General features: G+C 44.4%; 1 protein-coding gene across 5 annotated transcripts in view; it reads left to right on the top strand.

The window, feature by feature from the left end:
• The window catches only part of PEAK1 (pseudopodium enriched atypical kinase 1), a 108859-nt gene that overhangs the window by 52055 nt on the left and 31228 nt on the right, over positions 1-25576 (top strand). For 4 of the 5 annotated variants that reach the window (XM_050309270.1, XM_050309272.1, XM_050309268.1 and 1 more), the window contains exons 3-4: positions 12857-12942; positions 21469-24747. In XM_050309270.1, coding sequence (XP_050165227.1) covers positions 21581-24747 — 3167 coding nt within the window. In that variant the 5' untranslated portion in view covers positions 12857-12942; positions 21469-21580. The remainder of the gene's footprint in view (positions 1-12856; positions 12943-21468; positions 24748-25576) is intronic. The other variant, XM_050309271.1, reaches the window with a different exon arrangement.

The raw sequence follows: 25576 nt of genomic DNA, 5'->3' as shown, positions 1-25576 counted from the left end.
GCTTCCTTCTCCATCAGGGTTGCAGGAATCACGGAATTAGAGTGCTAGAACAGGGGAGAGGTAGGGCAACATGGTAACTGCAATTACATATAAACAAAAGAAAGATTCAAAATCCAAGATTTTTTAGCTCTATCTTGAAAGAAGCTGAAGATACTGAACTCAAGATGTGTTTGGGTTGGGGGTTAAGGAAAAAAGACTCTTCTTGACCCCAGACCTGGCTTGCTCGTTTCTCAGGTCCATCCAGGCTTTCCCATCTGAGGTTTAAATGACTGAAGGCTGATTCAAAATGGAACCACTGACAGACTAAGAAACAACAACATAAAAGCATTTATTCCATGCCCCTTATATGTAGTTCTTTCCAGAGGGCAATTCTTATTTTTCACTAGCTTGCAGCTCTCTCTTTCACTTATGCTTATCTCTGAAATCTGCCCATCACAGATGTGTTAAAAATACTGTCCTGATCAGTTTAGCTCATAAAAGGCAACTGATGCTGTGTTTGCTGAATTCATGCTGGTGTGGTGGCTGTCCTTGGGAACTTCAAACTGACAGGACAAAATGGAAACATCATCCTGGAGGTGTGTGAAGCTCCAGACCTGAGCTGCTCTTCATTTTGGACCTGCTCCTCTCTGTTACATCCAGACAGCTCTGCTGCTGGGTACTGGATGTTGTAGGTCTTTCTGTGATGGGATGGCAGATGGATTATGGTGGGAGCAGGGAATTTTCAGTGGTGGGGAGATGAGAGGCCTCGCTTATGGTGAGGTCTCCACTTTCCATTTGTTCAAAATTCGTAACAAATTCACCCTCACTGAACTTTTTGTCATGTGAAACCCCTGTATTTCACTCTGTCACTTCATTTATCAGCTGTTCAGTTGGTGATAATTATGTTGTATTTTTCATGCTGGGTCCTTTCATTCCTCTCTAGTCTGTTATTATGTGTTGTGGCCTTGGCAAGAAACACATTGCCATTCGTTAAAACAAAAAGAAAAGACAACCACCAAAAAAAACCTGAACAAAGCTCAGATCCTGCTGATTAAGAAAATTATTAACTTCCAGTGTTGATAATCAACACACCTGAAGCTGCTGCAAGCAATAACCATGAAATGCAGGTAGTCCCAGCTGTCCCCAATTTATGGGCAGTTTTCATAAGGAGGGATTAGATCTCCAGAGGTCCCTTCCAACTGTAATGATTCTGTGATTCCTGAACTCTCCTCAGGGTAACTCTCTGAAAATGCCCACAGAACCAGCTGCTGGTGATGCTCAGCCTTTCTTCCTTTGTTCTTCCAAAGCAGGAGTTTTTTCAGCCCCATCATCGCTATCTCAAGTATGAACATTAGCATATATATATTTTAAGCAAAAAATACTTCACAGGCAAAATAGGCAGGGCTTGAAAGAGACTTCAGAATAGTTCCAAAAATACCTGTCTTGCTGTCATTTTCAGCCTTGTCTTATACGTCATTCTTTATATGAGTTAACCTACTTTTTTTGCTAAGCTCTTATTTTTGTACCCTTTCTGGTAGTAAAAATGCTGTGTATTCTCTTGGGGAAAACTGCAGGTTACACTTTAACTTGCACTGTGGTGGCCACACTTTGTGATTTACATTACAGTGGCATTCCAGAGATATTTCACAAAATTCAGACTCTTCCTACAGGAAGGAATAAGCCAGGCTGTGTGCAAACATAACTGGGATTCTTTATTTTTCCCATACCAGATAAGAAGGTGTGAGGACAAATAAAATACAAAATGGAAGGAATCCCTAATGCGGATTCTTTAGATTCCTGCCTCCCCACCCGCATTTTTGGAGAGCACTGCTGAGATGTTGGTTTGCTGCTGTAGAGCTCCACCCAAGATCTCTGCTGTGCTGTGTTGCTGTTCCTACGAGCATCTTTACCAGGTGAAAACATTTCCCATTTGTCACCGTGATTTCGTGAATTCCCAACTAGAAATAAAAGTTCCCAGAGCTGCCCCTTGCTGACAAGGTTTCCTCCTGATCAGTGCATCTCTGCCTGGCTCTAGAACCATCAGAGGGGTTGAATCTGCCCAAAACCTCCTGTTTTCAGGAGAAGCACTGCTGAAAATAGAATTGAGAAAGGCTCCCTCTTTCAGGTTATTGTGTTGGTTTTTTTTCCTCTGCAAATACAGTTCAGGTGGCTCACAGTTTAAACATACATTTTGTTACATGCAGGAGCCAGGAGTGTATTAACAGTTCTGACTTCCACACGTGGCAGACTTCTTGAGCACCATTCTGTAATAGTTTGATGTATGCATTGGCAGTCAGGATATTTGACTTTTGGAATAGTAATATTTGCTTTTTTATCCATGTAAAGCTTACTGAGGAAGATGCACCACCCCCACCACCAATTTAAAGGTGCCATACCATGAGAAATAAAGAGGTATTGCTGCAGTCAGGACCACTAGAACAGTTTGGGGTTTATTTTACTACATCAGTGTTGTGATTTCAGTGTGTTTAAGTTTAGGGCTTTAAGTGAGTGAATTTACAGTTATTAAATGAATCAAAACTTGGGATTTTGCCTTTTTAATGCAAAAGTCACTTCTTCTGCAGCTGAAGGAAAGATGGCACCGAGCTCATTGAAGGAAAAATTATCCTTGCCTGACTATGACTGTATGTTAATGATTTTCAAGACTTTAGTTGATAATGTCCATTAAGCTTGATGTTGGTGATGGATACAAAAATTAACCTTGAATGTCTGGATGGCGGTGACATAGTTGAGTCTTGCATCAGTCAGTAGTTGGTTAATTATCTAAGTATCAGTGCAAAGAGAGCAGGCTCCAGCTGGCTGTAATTAGGGCTGAATTGTTCCATGCCTTCAAGACAATTTTTACATTCATGGGATCTGCAGCTTTCTGTTGTCCTCATTTCCTGCAACATAAAAGCACTTGTATCTCAAAGAATTAAAGGGGGCAGATAGTGAGAGACTCTGCGGATAAATCTCATTAACATCCTTAGCAGTCTGGCTGAGAAATATGCATTGCAAGTTCTAAATAAATTAGAAATAAAAAAAAAATAATAATAAAAAGGGAAAACAACCCACAGGAGTCAGAGCCAGGAAGTGTTATTTCAGTTGACTAGAAGAAAAGGTGGATCTTTAGAAAGCACAGTGGGTTCTATAAAAGCTGAAATCTGCTCTGTAAATTTTGGTCTTAATGAGGGACCACCAGCCTGTGTGGGAAGAAACTTGGATGGCAGATCAGGAGCGCATGTGACATAACAGTTGATGAGGAGTCAGTAATTCAGCACTGAGAGTGCCGTAGATCACCCCCATTTGTTGAAGAAAAGGCTCCCTGGTTTCTGCCCTTGTGCTGCCCAATTACCAGCACTGCCCTGCTGGCATTGGCCTCTAGGGAGCTCCTGGCTTTGGGAGACTCCTCAGCTCCCCTCAGTCCTCGGGTCACCCTGACCTGGGCAGCTTCTTGTTGCCAGCCTTGATTTCAGCTCATGAGCAGGACTGGCAAGCCTTCAAATTGTTGCTCTAGTTGGGAAAGAAAGAGCCTTATGTTTAGTTTGCACATAAAGTTACACGTTGGTGTTTCAGTGCAGAAGGGACACGCAGGAACTGGGGCTGGGGGGGAAGATGAGGGGACCAGTGGGTGTGAGCCTGAGAGGGGCAGAGCAGGATCTGTCTAGGCCATGATGCTGCATAAAACTTGTTGCTCTTCACCTGCTGAAGTCCCCACTGACACTGCTTGAGGTGCAGGGGGTGACAGAGGTACACTGGTGCTGCTCCTGGCCATGCAGCCCCTCAGGGGCTGAATGTTGGTGCTCTCTGCTGATAATCAGCAGCCTGTTCTGTTGCTGACCTGACAGAACTCGAGATCTCCTCCCCATCCACAGGTGGATTTGCTGCAGTCTGAAAGCTGAGGCTGTTCAGAGGTGACAGGAGAAGTGATGAGGGTACATGGAGGTGAGCATCTTCATCTGATTTTACCTTACACATGTCTTATAAGCATTTAGCTTATAAATGTCTTATAAAGGAAGTTACTGAAGACAGGAGTTGATAGGGAAAGGTGTACTAGTTTAAGTTCCTTCTTCTTTATTAAAAGCAAATTAAATATTTTCAGAGGTAGTAATAGTTGCATGTGTCTGGTGTTCAGATGAGCTCTATTCAGACAGGCATCTCCAGCAGTGAATGTGCAGATACCTGAGCTACATTTAGAAAATGCTTCTGCCATGTGGTCATAGAACTATCGTTGCTGAGCTGTCTGTGTGTGAGCAATCACCCTGCAGTGCCCTGGCATCAGCTCTGGATGAACACAGACAATTCTTGTGTAACAGCACTTTAGTGGTCCAGGTCAGAAGTGTAGAATAAACACCCAAGAAAATAACTTTATTTTGTGTGCTGAAATGAACTTCTTCAGTTTTCTTTTGTGTACTTGATTATTAATAGAGAATTATTGTTTTGCTACTTCGACAAGAATACTTTACTTACTGACCTGCTGCCGTTGAAGTTTATATTCTTTGAGTATAGAATTTATAATCACAGATTCTTTTTATTGACTGAAAGTAAGTCTGTTTAATCCTCAGTACATAGCTAATTTCCTTGAAACTTTACTATGACAGCTATGAAAAACCAGCTGAAAAAGGTAACTGATTCCCAACCTGTATGTACAGATGTGTTTCAGCTCTAGTCAGACAGCAGGGAATCACTTAAACATGGCTTGATGTTAGTTATTCAGTCCAGTGACTAACTGTGAGGAGGGAGAATTGATGAGCTGTTCTCCCCCACTATAGAACCAGAGAATCATTAAGGTTAAAAAAGACCCCCATGATCAGAGTCCAACTCCTGAGCCAGCACTGCCAGCTCCACCACTAACCCATGCCTTGAAGTGCCACAGTTACACAGCTTCCAATTCCCCTAGGGATGGTGACACCACCACTGCTCTGGACAGGGGGAAGTAATTAAGGTGTTTCCCACCCCACATAAGTTCCCTTTCCTCAGTTTTGCTTTCCAGCAGGGGAATTTGCTGCAGGGCCTCATAAGCACCAGTGCTGGTGGCACAGCTGTGCCTCAGCTCTGTCACTGAACACACAAACTGTGGGACTGGGACAAGTTCCACCCTGTTCCTCGGCCACACAGCCGTAGTCTCCATTCTGCATGTCTGTGTTTCAGCGGTTCCCAGCAATCTAAAGATGAAAGGTTTTTCAGGCAATTAAGAAAATTCAATTATCACAACGAAATGTTAAAGGTACAACTTGCAACAAAACCCAGGAGCTCTTCAGAGTCTCCTCTACTCTGCATTGTGCTTCATGAGGTGATGATTCCCACAGTGACCCTGCATTCCCAACTACCCCACCTGATCCAGGAGTTAAAGCCTGTATCTATGTTGTAACTTCAGCACGAGGGATAATGTTTCCTAATTGTTGAGTTGCACATTCAGAGCAGTAACTGCTGACCTCTCTGTGCAGTGCTGTGTCACAGGAGGAATGGCTTTCGTGTTGCAGCCTGATTGGAGCGTGCTGTAATGCTCCATGCATCATTTTAATGGCACTCTCAAAAAGCCTGGTATCTCGGTATGTCATTATCTCAGACTCTGCAGTTGTTGTTTCTTATTTAAATGTCCTATCTCACTAGAGATTTAATGTAATTAGAACCAGCCTGTGGAAAAATCTTTTTCTATTATGTCTTAGCTATTGTTCCAGTCAAGATGGTAAAGCAAATCAAACAGGATATAATGAAAATGATAAAGCCATTTGCAAGAAGCAGTTTTCCCGAGGGAAGTAAAAGGCAGCGCCACTTTTCATTTTGCTTTGTGTTTCTAAACATGGCATGAGCCTGGAGTAGTTCTACTGAGAGTTGTCCAAATCACCTGAGAGCAGAGACAGGTAGAGCTGACAGCAATCTGAGTTGACTGATACAAGAGGGAACCACAAAGTACCACAGCAATCAGCTTCTTCCACTGTTATTGTTGCTGTACCAGCGCGTTCAGCCAGCACCAGGTCTGCCTGCCAGCAAAGTGTGTGTGGAGGAGCTGGGTCTCTGGGAATAAGCATCTTAGATGGGTGGGTTTTTCCTCCAGATGTAGCATCCTGAATGGGGAGGGACATCCAGAGTGTGGTGTCTGAAAAGGTACTGCAAAGGTGCTGGTACCCAAAGCCTCAGTGGAACATGTGTGGCCAGCCAGAGGTGATGATCCTGGGGTGAAAGGATAGGGAAAAGAGTGTCAGAGGCTTTCTTGGTCTGGTTTGGAGGCAGGATCACAGCAAGGCAGGAGGCCTCCCTGCTGTCTCTGCTGGGTGATTTCTGAGCAGTTCAGATGTTATTACTCTCTGTCTCTTTGCCTCTCAATTAGGTTTATAATTTTATGTCAGAGCTCCTTTGCAGTATCTTTTCTCTTTTGTGCACAAGCCACTTGTGAACAGGCTTTTGTATTGCCAGCGTGAATTACAGAAATCTATATTAATTCACAGCAGTATTGATAAACTTTAGGTCTGAGAGGCTTGATCAAGAGGCTGTGTGCCATGGAATAAAGCTACACGTGCAGAGCTTGCAGGGGGGGATGGCAGGGCTTTCAGTCTTGCTATTTTAGCTCCCAGCAGCTGTGAGTAGATGGATCAAGTGTCCAAGTGGGACAATGCCTCACCAGCACAAGCAGCTGAGTTTGCCTTCTATTGGGTTTACCTGGGACAAGGGGGTTTGGAAGTGCAGAGTTCAACCAGGTCGGTCTGTCTTCACATGAATCTCAGAAGCAACAGATCAATCTTGTTTTTCAAAAGCCATTGACATGGAAATTCAAGTGATCAACATACAAGGAATTCAGATTATAAAAGAATCATTAGTTTAATACCTGTAAACTATTGTAAAACTTCAGATGTAAGGGGGAACAAAAAAAATCTACCTGAAAAAATTCTCTTGTTTGTACTTTTCTGGGTTTGGTGATGACTAATTTATAAATCACCGTGAGCCTTCGTCTTCTCTCTTGCCTTGAACCCTGTGGAATTGAAGAAACAGTAATTTCTTCTTCTCCCCTTCCCCCTCTTCCTTTCTTGTAAAGAAATGATTAAATACTCGGAGTACAAATGCTGCACATGAATATTTATAAGAACTTTTATAACATTTAGCAAGGCAATGCTTCATGGCTGTCTCTTTCTGAATGCACATAAGAAAGTACCATAATTTCTTCGAAACTGCACTGGCTCTTTATTATTTGCTGCTGGGTTGGCAGGGGTTGGAGGCACCTCGGGGCTGCAGGGCTGCAGTCAACGATGACAGAACACAGAGATCATTGGGGTGTTTCCTACTTTTCTGATAAAACACTTGGCTTGTGTTTAACATCTCATAAGAATACATTTCTCATGCATCATTTACATTTAAGTTGCAGAAAATTGCTGGGTAGAAATCTTGTTACCAGCACTGGATAAATACCTGATGCCTGTGTTGATACTTTGGTCCCAGAGAAACAGTTAAATGCCTTCTGCTTGGAACAGGGACATTGTGGGACCATTAAGTGGCCGTGGAGCACACTCTGCAAGCCACTTGGAGGGTCCTCCTGTTAATGCAAAAGCGTTTTAGCCTCCACTTCTCTGCATATTGTCTGTCTGTGGCAGGGCATCCTGTGCATACCTAATAGCATGTGTAATGCCTCAGAGTGTCACACACCCATTTCTAAAAAGCAAATGGAAACTAGTAGCTCTTAATAGCAGTATTTATCCCCTTGACATCCTGAGAGAATTTAGATCAGATTAAGCACTGGAGGAGAAGGAAGAATGGCTTTAGGAATAAGCAAAAGGGAGAGGGGGATAGAGTTCTGGTTTGTCAAAGCTGAAGATAATTTTAGAACCGGGTTTGGAAGTTCCTTGCTCATAACACTATTGTAACCTCTCCCCTTCTCCCCTACAAAATAATTGCCAGCAATGCACGTGCTCCTGTCCACGAGGTCACTCTGTGAATTGAAGACTTCATTTCTTTAAAAGGTGGATTGTATTTTCTGTATTGCAAGTTGTCTGTTGGATCTTTGTACGTGTTGTGTAGGTCTGTGTGACACGGGGAGCATTTCAAACGGGGTGGGGGTGAAATGTTCCCATTGTTGGGGTTGGTACAACAGACACGCTGTGAGGGCAGAGTGGGAATCATTCCAAAAACCACTGCTGTGGGCAGAGCTCTGTGATCTCCCTGGAGTCAGCAGGGATCCAGAAGGGTCCAGCTGGGTGTTGGTGCATCCTTGCTGGCTGTGTTCTGACAGGCTGCTTTCTGTAGGGATAGGCTTTAATTGTTCTGTAGTTTTACAGCTTTCAGTGGATAAACTGGCTAAATTAATTCTCCCAGGAATTCATTATTAATGTAGTTTTTCTCTTCTGTAATTGTATTTTCTCGGTTTTAAGTCTTCTTTTATTCTGCTTATGATGAGTATACCTTGTGTGGATCTCGATCTGAAGATCTCAGAATATACCAACATATTTAATGCTTGGGAATTTCTTCCCCTCTGTGTGTGTGTTTATAAATATGTGTAATACACACTTCTCTCCTACTACAATATACAAACTTTACAGGTGTATTTTTAAAGAAGGCACTGTTGATGTGACTTTAACCCCTGAACTGCTACTGTACTTAACTTTCAGACAGTGATTTCAGTATCTTCCCCAGATGTTTTGGGCACAGCAGTTATCAGAATTGCTTTCATAATTATCAGAGGAGAATGGAAGGAGACTATCAACAAACAGTTTAGTTTACATTTCAATTAAAGCTGTGCACTTGTGGCATTACATTTATCCCTACATATTACAATAATAATATTGAAAGAAAACAATTCTCTCAGCTGTGCTTTAGTTGTGCAAAACTTTCAAGCCTGATGAGTGACCTCTGAGCACGTGAGAGGCACAACGTGGTTACCACTGGCAGAAAAGTGTGTATTCACCTGAGAACTCTTCCAGTATGTTTAGCAGCAGGAGTAATGCTGGATCTTGGGATAATGGTCCCACATTTGCATCTATAAGGCAACAAAGGTATTGTCCACACTGTTGTGGGGTAGCTCATCAAATCCACCTAAACAGCTTAAAAAAACCCTGCAGTCCTTGGGTGGTAATAACTACAAGAGGATTTGAATCACATTCTTTGTAGGAAAGACTAAAATCAAGACTTTAAAAAATCCATTTGCTGGCTCTTCCTGATTTATTTCTTTATGCTTTATTTTTAGAGTGTAAAAATCAAATGTGCACCAGGAAATGCACGGGCACAGAAAGATTCCAGGGACTTTTAAAGACTTTTACTTGTCTCTGGATCCTGGCATGTTAAAGGTTAATGGAGATTTGAGGCAGAATGTATTTTATTAGAGCCTCAATCTAGTTGTTCCATCACAGGCTGTAAAACCAAACCCCTCACTCAGGTAGTGAACTTGCTGCTGGAGCTTCATGTCTGACTTAAAACCAGGGGCTGACACGGGAGGTGCTGGGCAGTGTGGGGGACCTGCCTGTTCCTCCCCAGCTCAGGCATTACGGATGCTGCTGCCTCAGCTCAGCAAGCAGCCATCTCATTATCTCTGGGAAGTCTCTGCTGCCCTTTTCCTTCCCAGTTCTTTCTTTCTCTCCCAAGTTTAGCATGTAATTAAAGGAGCGCAGTGGCTGAGGAGTGAGAAGGGAATTTTTCCAAATGCCATTCCTTGTAGAATGTGAGACATCGCCCACACATCCCCGGGCAGTGATTGAAGATCTCGTCCCATTTGTCTTACTCGAGGTTTAAGCGAAATCATCTGCCGAGTGTTTCAGTCTATCCGTGTGCACTGCAATTCATCCAGCTTCTCTGGAAAGAAAAATGGGAAAGTAAGACATGCTTAATGTACCAGTCTTTTATGTGGAGAGAACAAATTTGACATAGGACATTAGAGATAGAGGCCACAGTCTATCTTCTGGCTGTACGATGCTAATTAGCGTTATGAGCCCATCCTTTTGTTCAGCCTGTTGGATTCTGTCAGCCCTGGAAGGGGCAGTGCAGGGTGTTGGGGCTGCAGTGGGGTTGGCAGTGGGGCAGGAGCAGCTCTGGGCTGGTTGTGCACCTGCTTCCCGACAGCTCCAGGCGGGGCAGGGACACGGAGCGGGATCGGGAACACCGGAACACCGCGGGGTTTGTGCCACTGGCACTGGCACAGCCCGGGGGGAACAGGAGGAGCAGGGAGGTGAAGCTGCTCCTTGGGGGTGAAGCTGCCCCTTGGGGGTGAAGCTGCCCCTTGGGGGTGAAGCTGCCCCTTGGGGGTGAAGCTGCCCCTTGGGGGTGAAGCTGCTCCTTGGGGGTGAAGCTGCTCCTTGGGGGTGAAGCTGCCCCTTGGGGGGTGAAGCTGCCCCTTGGGGGTGAAGCTGCCCCTTGGGGGTGAAGCTGCTCCTTGGGGGTGAAGCTGCTCCTTGGAACCAGGGTGTTCCAGGAAATGCTCTCAGCTCTTCCTGTCTTCCCACTTTTCTCTTCAGTCTTCCTGTTCCTGTCACACCATATGGAAGTCGGGGAATTACTTTGCTCTCTACTGAGAGGAAAAAAAAAAGGAGAAATGAGTATTTTTACAGAGCAAAAATCTTTGTGTTGCCATGTGTTTTGAGAACCTGCACAGCACAGAGCAAATCTGCTGCACCTCCTCAGCACTCTTGTGTGAAGCAACCCAGGGGCCAAGTCTTACACCTGCATCCAGGCATGATGAGCAGCTGATAAATAGCCTATTATTCAACTTCAGCATTCTTAATTTATTTTTTTTTTTACATACTGCATTCTGGCATCCAAACATAAGTCTGCTGCCTTTGTTGAGCTTGCCATTCTGCAATGTCTATCAAAAATTAAGTCTTCAGCGATCGCTGTTAACACACCTAGTTTCAACAAGAGGCTTTATAAAACACCTGACTTTAAAAAGATGACATTTTCATGATGAGAAATGATTTCTACTTAAAACAGGCATAGAAGGTGAAGTTAGCAGTGACTAATTTTCTGGTTATGCCAAAAAAATACTTTTGCAAATCACTGAAAACCAAAAAATGAAAATTAAAAAATTAAACATTGAATCTTTATTTGAATTACTCAAACTGGTTTTACTGTTGAAAGCCCGATACTATTGCAAACCAAAGGGTTTGCTTTTTAAAATAGCTTTAAAATAAACCACAAATTCATTGTATTTGCAAAACCATGTTGTGTCCTGTCTCCCTCGTGCCTCTCTGTGTCTTCTTTGCAGATGCTAGAGTCAACTAGCAATCGATAACTTGGTTAACAAGTATATACAAAAGACTAAATTACCTCTTAAATCTAATATATTTTAATTTAATTTTTCTATGTTGTTATTAAGAAAGTAAAGTGGTGAAAGTGCAGTGTATATTCTATGGGTTAGGTCTAGCTAGAGGTACCAAGTCTGAATCTGATTTAGGGAGGAGGCTGAGTGGGATGTTCTGTATTAATCTTTGTCCTAAAATTAGGCAGAGTTGATTTATGAGTAGTCTGAAAAAAAAAATGTAAATAGGAAGAGCAGGAAATTTGAAAGCAAAGATATTCCCTGGTTATATTGGAAAAAAAGATTGAGCAAATAGATTGTATTTGTTCTGTACAACTGTAAACTGGCAATAAAAGAGTTTAGGCAAGGCTTGCCTGAGTGCACTGAGAGAAGTGAAGATCCTCAGAAGTTTATGGAAGACATGAGCACACCCTTACCGTGAGTTCTGGGTGCCAGTCTGGATTTAAAAGGACAATGCCTGGACACCACGTGTGGAGGGATCTGTTTGAGGAGTGGAAGGGTTTGTTTGCCTTGGGTTTGTCACTGGTATGGAGCTCCAGGAACACCGTGTTGTGTTTGGAGAGCAACAGTCCCAGGGTGCCAATAACAATGCACAGAAGTGGCTGGAGGTTTGGGCAGCTCCCTTTAGAGAGAAGACTTGAGGGCTGAATTTGTTTATATTTTTATTTAAAAATAGCAATGTAGAACCAACAGTACTTGTTAAGCGAGGGGCAGAAGCAAGGAGCCAACACAGCACTGAGAGCTGTTGGGATTGCCGTGGCGATTCACGCTGTGACAGCAGTGATCAGGATCCCCTCCCTGGCTGTGTAACCATGAGGTGCCACCATGGCTAATGAAGCCAGGGATGAGCCCATAACCTGGAAGGCTGCAGCACAGACTTTCTTTCTGTATGAATTGCAAGGGTCAGCTCTACAGAGAGCACGTGGCCTCTCCTGTGGACCCTCCATGGGAGACCTGGCACCACCTCCATGGGCAGTGCTGGTGGAGCAGTGGTGAGGAAGCCTGATTGGGATTCCTGAGCAATTCTCTTCATGTTGGTGTTGACTCCTGACCTATATGGAGGCTGAGCCCAGGACCTCAGCAGGGGACAGTGGGAAGAGTTTTGCTCCTGCCCTGCAACTCGATGCTGCTTATTCTCTTAGACTCGTTCTGGGTAGAGACAGTTTAGTTCCAAATAGCACAGTGTTGCCTAGGGCAGGAATAAACCTCCCTCAAGACCCTCCAAGAGAGCAGGTAATTGCAGCCTTTCCTATTTTACTGGGGCTGGCAGTGACAAAAGATAATTGCCCTGGGCTTGGTGTGGTTCCTGGTGTGGACTCGTAGCAGCCCTGTTTGCTAATAAAGTATTCTGTCATAAAAACCTCATCTGAAAGCTGAGGAATTCAGAGTGTGAGTCTGCTTTTACTTTCAGATCCCTGTGGATTGGTATTGAGTTATCTCAGCAGTCCAAAAGTAGAAAATTCACATTGTGTCTTTTCTGGATAGAAAAAGCTTTGCATTCTCAGGATTCAGTCAAGCACAAGTAGCAAAATTTATGTTTGGCCATCAGCTCCTTTAGGAAAACATTTCAATCCGTAAAAAAAAAAAGAACTCAAGAAAGAGAACTGAGTATTGGTGTTGATTTTCTTTGTCTTTCCTTTGCTACAGCTTGTTTGCTATGCTTCAGCCTTGTTTCCTGCCGTGTCCTGACCCTGGAGTGAGCACTGGCCGGGCTGCAAGTTTGGCATTTCCAGGTAGGATCAGCAGCTCCTTCATTAGCACTGGCCAGGGGTGGGAGGAACAGCTGCAGGGGCTGTGCCAGGCTCCCCTCCAGGCTGTCTGTGATAAGACCCCTTTTTAGGTGGCTGGATATAGGGTGGCTGCTCCTCCTGCCCACAAAGCAGGTGGATTCCTAGGGCAGGTTTTTCCTGCCTACAATCAACCTTCTTGGGAGAAGCAAAGATTCCTCCTTCCCCTTTCCTCCTTTTACAGCACTGGCTAAAAATGATAGTGGTTCCCATACTTGGTAGGTTTAAGTATCTGTCTGAGAAAATGGAGGGTGTTTCTTCTCTCATGGAGTAAATCAAGCAAATTCCCAAGCTGCAAAAAAAGACATTGACTGTAAGGATAAAAACTTAACACAGAATTTCTATTACATTTCCTTTCTTATTCTGTCCTTGTTGATATGTAATGATGCCTTCACTGCACAGCTCTTCCATGTATGGATTCTTTTAAAGTATAGAACCAGATGTTGTGATCTAAAATAAATTTTTATCTGATGGGTTGTTTTTCCCCCCGCCCTACGTCATGTCTCTTTTGGTAGCCTGAAAAGCTAATTGCTGACTGTTGGGTGCCCTGGGTTTGGCTGTTTGTCCTTTTCTGTCACCATGGAGGGAAACAGCTGCACCACAGAGCCCCCCACGATGTGCCTGGAACACTAGTGTGTTGTGGCAGGTTTTTGTGAGTCAGGCACAACACTTAATCATAAGAACAAGCGAAAAATCGATTCTTATTATGAATGCTAAAAGCATACAATTCCAGTACCTGCTAATTCCTTTTCTGAATTTCATCTGGGATGGTGCTTTTTATTCCTATTTACATTCTTATCAGTGGTGGCTTCCCGTTTTATGGGGATGGATTCCAGGCAAAGCTTAAGGAGCACCAAAGAATATCTGTTGTTATTGTTGAACACTGAAGAATGTCTGTTGTTGTTATTAACTTCAACACTAGTAAACATGAATATCTTTAACCTTGTGACTGAGAGCTCATCACTCATTTCACTGCTCTGGCTTTTGGCTACAGATTAAAATTTCTTACATTCATCGTGCCTGGTGAAGTAGCGGAGTGGGATGAATAAATGACATACTAATTAGAAGAGTAGCCTGAGTGAGAGCAAGCTGCTTGAACCAGCTTTGATGGCCAAAAAAATTACCTGTAGCTCTTTTCTCAAGATTATCAAAGAGGTCCTCAAATTAGAATGTCTGTCTTTGATGGCAGATGTGAGGAATGAGGCAAAGGGAGTGCACCAGGCAGATGGCAGTGGGAGGAGATGGGTGCTGTGGAATGGGGAACTCAAGGAGCTTTTACAAAGATTCAGGCCCTTTCCAGGCACTTGCTCCACCATGTAGTGAATGAGGTATCAGGATCAGGCTTATTTTTATTTATATTTTCCCCCATAAAGTAGCAGTGCATGCGTTCTCAAAAGTTAAATTGTTTAGGTTAGTTGTAGAGAAAAATCCCTTTCTTTAATCTTTCTTCTGTAACCTAATTCTGATTTTTCTGTCCTGTGGCATGAAAACATTCCTAAATGGACAATGCTGGAATAATCTAATGAGTGAATTTTCTTCTCAGCTGAAATGGTTAATGCTTTGTTTATTGGGAGCTTTGGGTTCACCCCACCTAATACAACTGCCAGTGGCTCATCCCATGTATGAGTGTCTAATTGTTCCTCTGAATCCATCAACCTCTTGATCTCAGTGCCAGCTTGTTTCAGGATGTGTTTTTTGTGGAATAATTTTCTTCTTGCAGATGTAAATAGGCAGCATTGAGTTTATTGTTCTTTTATTTTGAGATAGATACTAAATGGGAACACCCAGTCTGTCTTCTTTATGTGACGGATCATTTAATATAATATCATTTTATTTGTCTCAATTCTGAGCTAAACTATCCTAATCCGAAGGGATTTCGCTGAAAGGATGAAAAACTTCCCATATTAAAATATTTTTGTGGCTGTTTTATGCAGCATTTCTTCCTGAGACGTCACAAATAGAACTGAACACGATACTCAGTAAATCATATCATTGATTTTCTCACACACAAACTGTGCAATCTGCTGGGTGCCTTGCATATTCTGCTGCACCATTGGCGTGTCCTGCAGCTGGGAATTGGTGAGAGCTTATTTAAAGGTTAAAATAAAAATAAATAATAAAATAAAATAAAAATAATAAAGTGCCTGGTTCAGAGGCACTTGTGGAGCTCAGCCACCTGGTTCCCAAATTTTTCCCCAGCTCTTGGCTCTGGACAGTCCAGCCCTGCTGTGCTATTGCATGGAACTTATTGGTTATTTTTAATATCTCAGGTTTTTTATAATGCCTCATAGAGGGGTTTATTTTTAAACCTAATTCCCTCCAGTCTATATTTAATAACTCCTAAGGCTCTCCCATGGGGACTGAGACCTCTGGAGGGTTCCCAGCTGGCAGTGCTGTCTGCTGTGAGTTGGAGCTGCCCCTCACCCTGGCTGTGATCCACCAGCTCTCCTGAGTCACCAGCACCGACACCACACAGGGTGTTTGGCTGCTTTTTAGCAAGCTCTCTCTTCTGAAAGTTTTCACGTGCTTAAAAACCAGGGAAAAAAAAAAAAAAAGATCAAAGGGCAGATTTGCAAGTGAGCCCAGGAAGGGTAAATCAAAGATAATTAGATTGGTCAAAGTGTGGTCATACAGGTGCACTTTTAATACACTGTGAAGGGCTTGATTCTAATAATTGTCCTTAAATAGAGTTGGGAGAAACTTTAATGCATGGGAATTGAGGGTATTTTTTAAAATTATTATTATTATTGTGCTTTTTACTTCCAGCTGATGCACTTAACCTTAATTTGCTGCTACGTTGTAAAGCCTTTTTTTAGGAAGCAAAGTAAACAATTTATACTCTGGTTTATCTCACTGGGGTTTTCTCTTTTTAAAAAGTAAAAAATAAGAGCTAATTTTCCATGTAAACATAAAGGTATTCCTAAAGAACATACTGTGCAGCACTGTCTGAATGATCATTGCAATATAAATATATAGTCATATTCTGGTCATTATGAATTTAATATTCATTATAAATTTGAGTTGTGTTAATGCTAAATGGTCATTTTCCCAGAATGAAAAGAAATATTTTTAGTGGTTTTCTCTGGATAAGAACATCAAGGATTCTTATTATTGGGGCTCAGAAGAGTTCACATTCAGGTACTTGCCTTGGCTGGCCTGTTGGGCCCCAACACCAGAGGGGAGAGCTCGTCCTTATTCCTGCTTTGTGTGCTCCCAGTGTGATGATGCAGAATGTAATCAGATTACCTGGGCAGATCCCCAGGGTATTTCTTGCCTTTTCCTTGCTCTGTGGCATTATCTCTTTGGGTTAGGTAAACTGCAAAGAAATGCCTGTTTTCTTCTGAAGCATCACAGATTGTCTAGCCCTAGGCAGGCTTTTGCTCCAGTTCGTTGGTCATTTCTATCTTGTTTTATCCTTGCAAGTTTTAGGGAGAGGAAAAAAAAAAACAGACACATATTTAAGAGTTTCCTTCACTTACTCAGGGTTATGAAATATTTATGTCATTTAAACTCTTTTTAAATGAGAGAAAATACAGCGTGACACTTAAAAACTGGAAAAAAACCTCACAAAACAAAACAAAAAACTATCTGCAACAAAATAGAACTTTTTAAACAAAAATGGTAATGCCCAGCATTTATGGAAATGCCCATCTGTGCTTTGCCAGTCACAGCTCTGGCTTGGTACAACAATATTTAGCAAATATCCTTCACTCTGGGAATAAAGTTGAGGCATTCCACAGTGCTGCTCGCCATCCCTTTGTTTCAGGTTTTTTCCTTGAGTGGGGTGAGTCCCATTCCTTGCCCCTCTCTGGGAGCATTTCTACAGCCCATTTGCCACACCTGCACAGGTGTGAATTTGGAGAATTTCAGCTTTAAAAAAAAAAAAAAAATCTCTTTAAAATTTTTGCAATTGCATTAAAATTTCAAAGAAACAGAAATCGGCTCCTGGCAAAGAGCGACCATCCCTTCCTTCCTGCTGGGTGAGATGTGACTGTGGGTGGTGCCGATCGGGGACTGTGCAGGTGCCCGTAAGTGGTTCAGACAAACCACGAGGCCGTGGTCGTTTTGTGGCCTTCGGGCACTGCCAGATAGGAAAGCCAGGCTGGATTGCCGTGGCTGATTCCACGTGTGACAGTGGTGAGAGGTCACCCTGTGGGTTGTGCAGGGGCAGTTCCGAAGGAGCCACCAGCACAGTTTGTTCTGTGGCATCAAAAGTGCGGCCCCGCTCTCGGGGACGGCTGTGCTAGAGGGAAATGGCTTTTCCCTGGAGGAGAACAAACCAAAGGGATCCTGTCCCAGTGCCTGGTGATCTCAGAAGAGACCAGGAAGTGCTCAGGGGTATCGCACACCTTCATCTGGGGGCAGCTTTTTGCGGCACACGGCGTTGCAGCCACGTCTGAGAGGTGCATTCATTTTCATCTGCTCATTCACTGAGCAGGCCTGATTAATTAGTGCGTGTCACCATCTGGTACTTACTGAGACTATTCATTTTTAAAATGTTGAAATTGTAGGGAATGTTGCACACCAATTAAGTTCCTTTTAATTGGATTATTTTAGTATAAAGTATTACTGGAGAAGGCCTTCATTGTGATTCAGCCAGCACACATCCAAAGGAGACCTGACAGCCTGAAATTACCTAGAACAAAGGGAAAAGGCCTGAAATGCATGTTTATTACTATCTTCGTGCACTCAGCAAGGATGATGTCAACAAATAGGAGCCACAGAAACGCTTCTGCGTTGCTGTGCGAGGTTCAGTTTCCTGACACAAGGGTATCTCGGCTGATCTCTGCTTCATCTTTGCACTGCAGCTCCGAATCTGTCATCTCCCTCTGACCTGGAAAGTGAGATATGCTTTTATGTTCCTGTCTGTTTGATATCAACTCCACAGAGCCAGGCTGAGCCCTCCTGTGTGCAGTTGTGTACCTGCTGAAACGAGGGGCATCAGCCTCGTTTGCACACAGAAATGAGTTGGCCTTTAAAGCTGATAAATTATCTGTGCTGACTCAATCATTTAGTGAATGAATGAAGTGTCACAATCTGCTGCTGGGAGCAGAACTTGTCTGTCTGTACTTGTTCCTGCCACTGACTCACTGGGTGAATTTTAGTTCCTCAGCGTCACTGCACTGCAGTGCTTCCCTGGATAAACTGTGAATAGTTCTGTTTATCAACTTACATAAAAGCCTCTGAGATGCACACTGTTGATATTATGTATTTGCTATTAATACTTTCTTCAGAAGTCCAATGCTGGGTTTTTATGTAACATCTGTGTTTGTTATTGCCTTGATTTTGCGGAGATTGTCCTCAAATAAGTTTTGGCATCTGAGCTACTGATTGCAGAGGAGCCAGGAGCTCTGCAGAGTGCACATTCCCATTCCAATGCAGGTTCACAGGCTGCCGTGGAAGCAGGAAACTCATGGAAGAAAAGATAGCTGATCACTAGCAGCTGAAGAGATCTGAGGTGTCAGTGCCTGGATCTCCTGTTGACCTGCTTTGTTTTGGGGAGTAGCGTAGGAATCCAGCAATGAACAGCGTCAGGGGGGTTGTTTTCCTGTATTTGTGTACATTTTCATTCCCTTCGATGGCCTCTGCTGCCCCCTGCCAAGCTGCAGCTGCTGGTGACAGCCATGGAAGCAACAGCCTACTACTGAAAGAAGATTTCATTTCTGTTATCACTGCTAATCACTCTCCCCATAATTATCACTCATAATGGGGAATCTGCAGATGAAAAAGCAAATGTATTTTCTTTAACGAGCGAGGAAAGCAGCAGAAAGATTGCTTTTAGTTGTACACAAAGAAGAAACTGTCTCCATTTTCCTTTTTTTAGAATGCAAATGCTTGTTTTGACTTATAAAGGTCACTGTGGATTTGATTTGAAATAGCGTAGGAGTGCTTCTGATTTCCAAGTACAGAAGTAGCACAATGTTGGAATTGTTTTGGGTTGTTTTCTTAAGATCCATTTCCTGTGGTTGGAAGGTGCCTGTTTCCTCTGTGGTGCAGCTGCAGGCAGTGTCAGGGCATGCGACAGGAACTGCCCGTCCTGCGAGTGCCTGAGCCAGTTGGAAACGCAGCTGGACTTTACAGGCCCAGGAATTCAGTGGCTCTTGTGTCTCAGACTGTGTCACAAATCATCCTGGGCATTGTGGTTGGGTTTAAACCAGTTCTGTTGGCTGCTGGAGAGCAGGAGATCTGGAACAGCTGCACGTGGCTTCTGTATTTTCCAGTTACACATCTGCACTTCCACAGTCACCTGGTGTTTCATTGTTAGGGTGGCACTGCTGGGACCTGGGGTGAATGTTTGCACGGAGCTGTCGCTGTGCTGGAGTTGTTATTCCCACTGGAGTGCTGTGGATCTGCTGAGGTTCCTGCAGTTCCTGTGTTGAGCTCTCCTTTGGCTTAGAGGGAACTGCTGAGCATCAGCGTGGCTGAGGAGATGAGTGGGAGTGCTGAGACACAGCACAGCCAGGGGTACAACAGCAGGGAGCTTTCTCGTGGCTACCCTGGCTTTCCTCAGCCTGCAACACCATAAAGCTGTCTGACTTCTGATGGGATTCCAGAGCAAGTGCAGCTGATGCAATTTCAGAGAAATAAATATCATCACAGGGTGAAACCTTAAAGCACACACACACATGCACTAAGCCTTTTGTTTAAATTGTTTGTTCAGAGCTTTTATGTAATGGAGAACTATATTTCAAAAAAAAAAAAAACATTTAGCTTAGATTCCCATTAGTGTAACTTTGCTCCTTTTATTTGTTAAACACATGAAAGGAAGGAGCTAACCAGAGTATAAAATTGCAGTGTGTGTGCTCTCTCTCTGGTTTTAGGGGAATCGTTTCTTAATGTAATTTGTGGCAAAGTGTTGAAGCAACAAATCTTGAGAGAGATCGAAAAACATACAAAGGCATTTTCCTCTGTATACATAAAATAAAGGCTAAAATTTTGGGCAGATCTCAGCCTGGCAGACTTTCTATCTCTTAGGTCATACAGAGAAAGCTTTTGGCACTGACTTTTTGGCAGAAAGCTTTGTCTGGAAACATATTTAGTCAGCATATGAAATATGATAGCCCTGGTAGCGCGGCTGTGTCTGAAGACACTAATAGAGTTAGGCTTCAGCCCCATCTGCTGTTGGCTGGGGGTGGCTCTGTTGGTTTGCCAGCACAGGGCTGCCCCTTGCCAAAACACAGAGCAGGACGTGAGGAGACTGACAAATTCCTGCTCGTGTCAGCTCTGCTAATGATTCTGTTGTTTGCCACGCTGATGAAAGCCAGTTGTGCCCGTGGTGAATTCCAGCACAGCTGTCCGTGGGGAGCTGCATCTGTCACTGCAGGGGTTTATCAATGCCCTTTCAGCGCACCTGGGGGAGCAGCGAGGATGTTTCCTCCTGAAGGTCTGTAAGAACAGCAGATGATTGATTTCCAGTGCCTGTGTTTACAGAAGTGTAGCAGTGGACGTACAGATTCTTTCACCTCAGTGAAATCTCTCCAATAATTTGAGTTATGCAACAGTGACGAAGAGAACAGACTTGCGGATTTGGCTCAGAAGGCTTAAAATCTTCAGGCATTAATTCATGAAACTCTCAAATCCTGGATACTCCAATGTCTATAAAGCGCAGCAGATTCGTGTTTGATTTTTACTTAGGGCTGATCATTTCAGGAAATAAAAAGATTCACTTTGAAAGAGATTTTCAATTCTTCTTCAATTGTTATTTCTGGAGGGGTTAGGCAGGAAAGCTACATGTGAAACAAATCAGGGACTAAAAATCCATAGCTTTGTTTTGAGGATATCAGAATGGTTTATGGCCACTGTGGTAAGCAAAAGGAAAAAACAACAGTGACTTTCTAGAAAGATTTCACAGTATTTTTATCTGACTTTTCCAGGACATCAGTCCAGCCTGTCCCTTCAGCCAAAATACCTCTCCAGTTATCATTTGAGTCTGATGAAAGAAGTGCTAAAATGGCAGAGATTGGAATTGCTTGAACATATTTTCTCACTTAAGCTGAGCTTGTTCACATTCAAAGCTAAAACAAATTATCTCAATTGCATTTAGGAGAGTAAACATGCTCCTAGTTTTCTGTCTCATGTTTAAGTAGTTCTGGTGAAAGCAATGTGCACTAATCTTCGGGTTTATATCCTCTTCCTGCATTTTTTATTGGACAACATTAAAGGTCAATGGTCCTGAACTAGTCAAGAGAATTACTCTAAATTCTCAGTCACTGCCATTTCTCTCTCTCTCTCTCTCTGCTTTCAGTAACACAGGGCTTAGCTGCCAAAGTTTTAATTCCTGATGTATGAGAAGAATGATATTTGCAACTTGATTTTACATTTCAGTTACGTGGTTTCACAAATTCACGTAGAAAGAGAGAAGCATCAGCAGAAGGCTCCTTCCAAGTTGTCCACAGTGTAGAAAATAGAAGTATAATGATGAAGCAGATTTTTTTTTCCCTGTTCTCATCCTGGTTGTCTTTTGTATTCCAGCATGATCACTGCTCAAAGGAGTGGCCGTGCTACGTGAGCAGAGTGGAAACATATGGCAGAAATCCTTACCATGCACTGAACAGCAGGGCACCAAGCGCACAGCTCGGGGAAGATGTCTGCTTGCAACACCTTCACTGAGCACGTCTGGAAACCCGGAGAATGTAAGAACTGCTTCAAGCCCAAAAGCCTGCACCAGTTACCCCCCGTGGCAGAAAAGAAGCCCCTCTCGCACGGGAACCTGAAAGCCAATGCGAACCAGAGCGGCGGCCAGCGCGGCAGGAACAGCGGCAGCTTCCGCCCGCCCGTGGCCAAGAAACCCACCATCGCTGTGAAACCCACCATGATGGTGGCGGACGGGCAGGGCGGCTGTGCCGAGATCAGCGCGCTGGACCAGGGGGACAACAAACCCCTGCCCGCGGGGTGGAACCGCAACAAAGCGGCCTTGAGCAAAAAACCACTGAGCAACAACAACAACAACGAGGGGGAAATCGAAGGGTACAGCCACGTCTCGAGGCCTTACGGCAGCAACGAGGGTGTGGGCAAGATACCAAATAACAACAACAACGGACTGACAGAAGTTTTGAAGGAGATTGCAGGTTTGGACACCGCGCCTCAGCTCACCGGAAACGAAACGAACGCGAGAGAAACCTTCTTGGGGAGGATAAATAATTGCTACAAAAGGTCGTTGGAAAGAAAGATCCCTCCGAGCTGCATGGTGGGTGGAATGAAGGATTCACAGAGCAAGCACGTTATTCTGAGTGGAAGCACCGAAGTAATAAGCAATGAAGGTGGACGTTTCTGTTATCCAGAGTTCTCTAGCGGAGACGAGAGTGAGGACGACACGTTTTTTGGCAGCATGCAGGAAGAGCACGAGAGCTGGGACGAAAGTGATGAAGAGTTGCTCGCAATGGAAATTCGCATGAGGGGCCAACCCCGCTTCGCTAATTTCAGAGCTAACACCCTGTCTCCCGTTCCGTTCTGTGTGGACAAAAAGTGGAACACTGTGCCCCTTCGAAACAAGTCTCTGCAGCGGATCTGTGCAGTGGATTATGACGACAGTTATGATGAAATTTTAAATGGTTATGGGGAAGAGACTGTGATTCTCTACGGGCAAGAGAGCATGCAGAGCATGGTATCGTCTGACTCGACATCTCCTGATTCTTCTCTGACGGAAGAGTCTCGTTCTGGAACAACCAGCAGTTCTTCACAGAAGCTCTGTAATGGAGGGTTATCTCCCAGCACTCCTCAGGACCTCAAATTGATTGAACCAGAATACGAAGGTCTTTGCGACGATCAGCAGGTGAAGGATGTGTCAAAAGCGCCCAGAAACGTTCCCAAAAGTCTAGAAACTCACAAGGCGGTCCTTGCGCTTCGACTGGAGGAGAAGGATGGCAAAATTGCTGTGCAGACTGAGAAGCAAGAGAATAAAAGTTCTTTGGATGTTGCAGGTCAAGCCGTCACTATTAATTTGGTGCCTGTGGAGGAGCAAGCTAAACCTTACAGGGTGGTGAACATGGAGCAGCCCGTGTGCAAGCCGTACACCGTAGTGGATGTATCAGCTGCCATGACCAGTGACTGTAAGGAGAATCAGACTGAAACCTCAGAGACCAAAAAGGCATCGTCTAACCCAAGCTCACCAGTAACTCCAGGCACACCCGTTGCATCCTCTGCAGCATCACCTGTACGTGTAAATGCTAACCTGAAAAAATCCAGTGCAATCAGATATCAGGAAGTGTGGACTTCTAGTACTAGTCCAAGACAAAAGATACCTAAGGTGGAGCTGATTGCAAACAGCTCAGGACCTTCTGTTCCTCCCAGGAAGACAAGCCACAAGTCAGCTCCTACATCACCTACAGCTACAAACATTTCTTCAAAAACAATCCCGGTTAAGTCTCCCAATTTATCTGAGATAAAATTCAACAGCTACAACAATGCTGGCATGCCACCTTTTCCTATTATCATTCACGATGAGCCCACTTACGCCAAGAGTTCCAAAAATGCGATTAAAGTTCCCATCGTAATCAATCCGAACGCTTACGATAACCTGGCTATCTATAAAAGTTTTCTCGGGACCAGCGGGGAGCTGTCCATCAAAGATAAAACCACCAGTGTGATAAGCCATACCTATGAAGAAATAGAAACAGAAAGTACAATAACTGAAGCCATAGGCAGTAAACCCGCTGAGCTGTCCCAACCGAAGGGGGTGACGAACAGCTCCGAGTGCAGGCTGGGTTCTGTGGCTCAAAAGGTCCAAGAGTTCAACAGTTGTCTCAGTAAAAGCCAGATATCCCCGCAGAGAAGTCACAGTGCTGACCACGGCTCCCCATCCAGAGCTCCAAAGGCAACACAAGAGGCTGCAGCAAAACCAGACGTCACTCCGGAGGGTTCTGTTGGCAGCAGTGGTGGCAGAGAGAACGCAAGCACGGTGCTCTCACAGATTGTGGCTTCTATCCAGCCTCCACAGTCTCCTCCAGAAACACCTCAGTCTGGACCCAAGTCCTGTAGCGTAGAAGAACTGTATTCCTTACCCCCGGAGGGAGATGCTACTAAAAACACCCTGGTACGACCCAAATCTCTGTTTACGTCACAGCCCGAAAGTGAGTCCTCCAAGACGGCGGAAAACACTGCCGGGAAACTGCCCAAAGATCCGCTGTCCCAGCTGGCTGCCACTCCCTCTCCGAAGCCCGTGCGAGCCGCCCCAAACGCCACGAGTCCCCAGGCAGAGCCGGCACCGCCGTTCCCGCCCCCGCGCTCCACCTCCTCGCCCTACCACGCCAGTAACTTGCTGCAAAGGCATTTCAGCAACTGGACCAAACCCAACAGCCCCACCAGGTCCACGGAGGCCGAGTCAATCCTGCACTCGGAGGGGCGTCGCGCCGACGCCAAACCCAAACGCTGGATATCGTTCAAGAGCTTCTTCCGCCGCAGGAAAACCGACGATGAGGAGGACAAAGAGAAAGAGAGAGAGAGGGGGAAGCTGGTGGGTCTGGATGGCACCGTTATCCACATGCTGCCCCCTCCTCCGGTCCAGCGGCACCACTGGTTCAGCGAGGCCAAGTCAGACTCCAGCGAGAAGCCCTCCATCGTTTTCATGTACAGGTGTGAACCGGCAGCGGCCGAGCCCAAGGCTGATCTCCCGCCCAAGGGGGGAGTGGAGTCTGCCATCGCAGAGGCACTGGCAAAAGACGCAGGAGAAGTGCAGGAAAAGCCTCCAGAGAGCTCTGAACAGAACCCAGCGAGCCATTCCTCACCACCTCAGGTTCCCAAGAAGATCCCCAGGTACTCCGCTCAGCTCTTTTAGTCACTTGCTCAGTTGTGAACTGTCCTGTGTTTGCTGCTGGAAAGGGGGGAACTAAGGGGTTTTGTTACATGAAGTGTCATTTTTTCAAAGTAGATTTGTTTTAGGTAACTTAGAACATATTTTTAAAATCTTTCCCTTGTGTTGGATATCAGAAAAGATCTTTAAAAACCTTTAGAAGCAGTAGCTGATACTTGCAGTTTGTCTTGGAGGTTCTCTAAGGTGTCACAATAGCCACGTTCCATTGAATCAGATCCATTCTCCGGGATTTTTACTTTAAGGAAGTGCTAATTTGTTATGAGAAGCTAGAGAATTTCTCTGCAGAAAGAGAAGGCAACTTTTGAAAAGTACAACAGAAATTAAAAATCTGTGGCTCTTGAAAGGTGCTGCACTGCAACATCACTGCAGCTTCCCAAAAGAAACCATGTAAAAAAGGGATCATAGAATGAAGAGTACCTCTAAAATAATCTTCCCTCTGTTTTGCAAGGCCCTCAGCAGTGGATGTGCTTTGTCCCCCAGTAGTCTGAGATGCAGTAGAGCTGCTCACAGCATCAGCTGCACTCAGTCACAGCGTGCCCTTCCCTGAGTGCTGATCACAGCTGGGGATGTGTCAGCTCTTCCAATCTTATTACACAAACCAGTCCCGAGGTACCTTCAAACTTGCATTATCTAATTCATTATAACAATCACCTAATTGTAGGAAATTAGAAGTTTTGTGAAGTGTGAGCTATGTGTGAGCCCCAGAAAATGTACCATGGCAGTGCTCTTTGGTTTTCTTCCTCTATATTTTGAACAAGAAAGCTGCAGTGT

The sequence above is a fragment of the Myiozetetes cayanensis genome, unplaced genomic scaffold (genome assembly GCF_022539395.1).
Source record: "Myiozetetes cayanensis isolate MyiCay16 unplaced genomic scaffold, myiCay2020 scf14, whole genome shotgun sequence".
Classification (NCBI taxonomy): domain Eukaryota; kingdom Metazoa; phylum Chordata; class Aves; order Passeriformes; family Tyrannidae; genus Myiozetetes; species Myiozetetes cayanensis.
The sequence above is the reverse complement of the archived record's forward strand: the minus strand, read 5'-3'. Positions and strand labels throughout refer to the sequence as shown.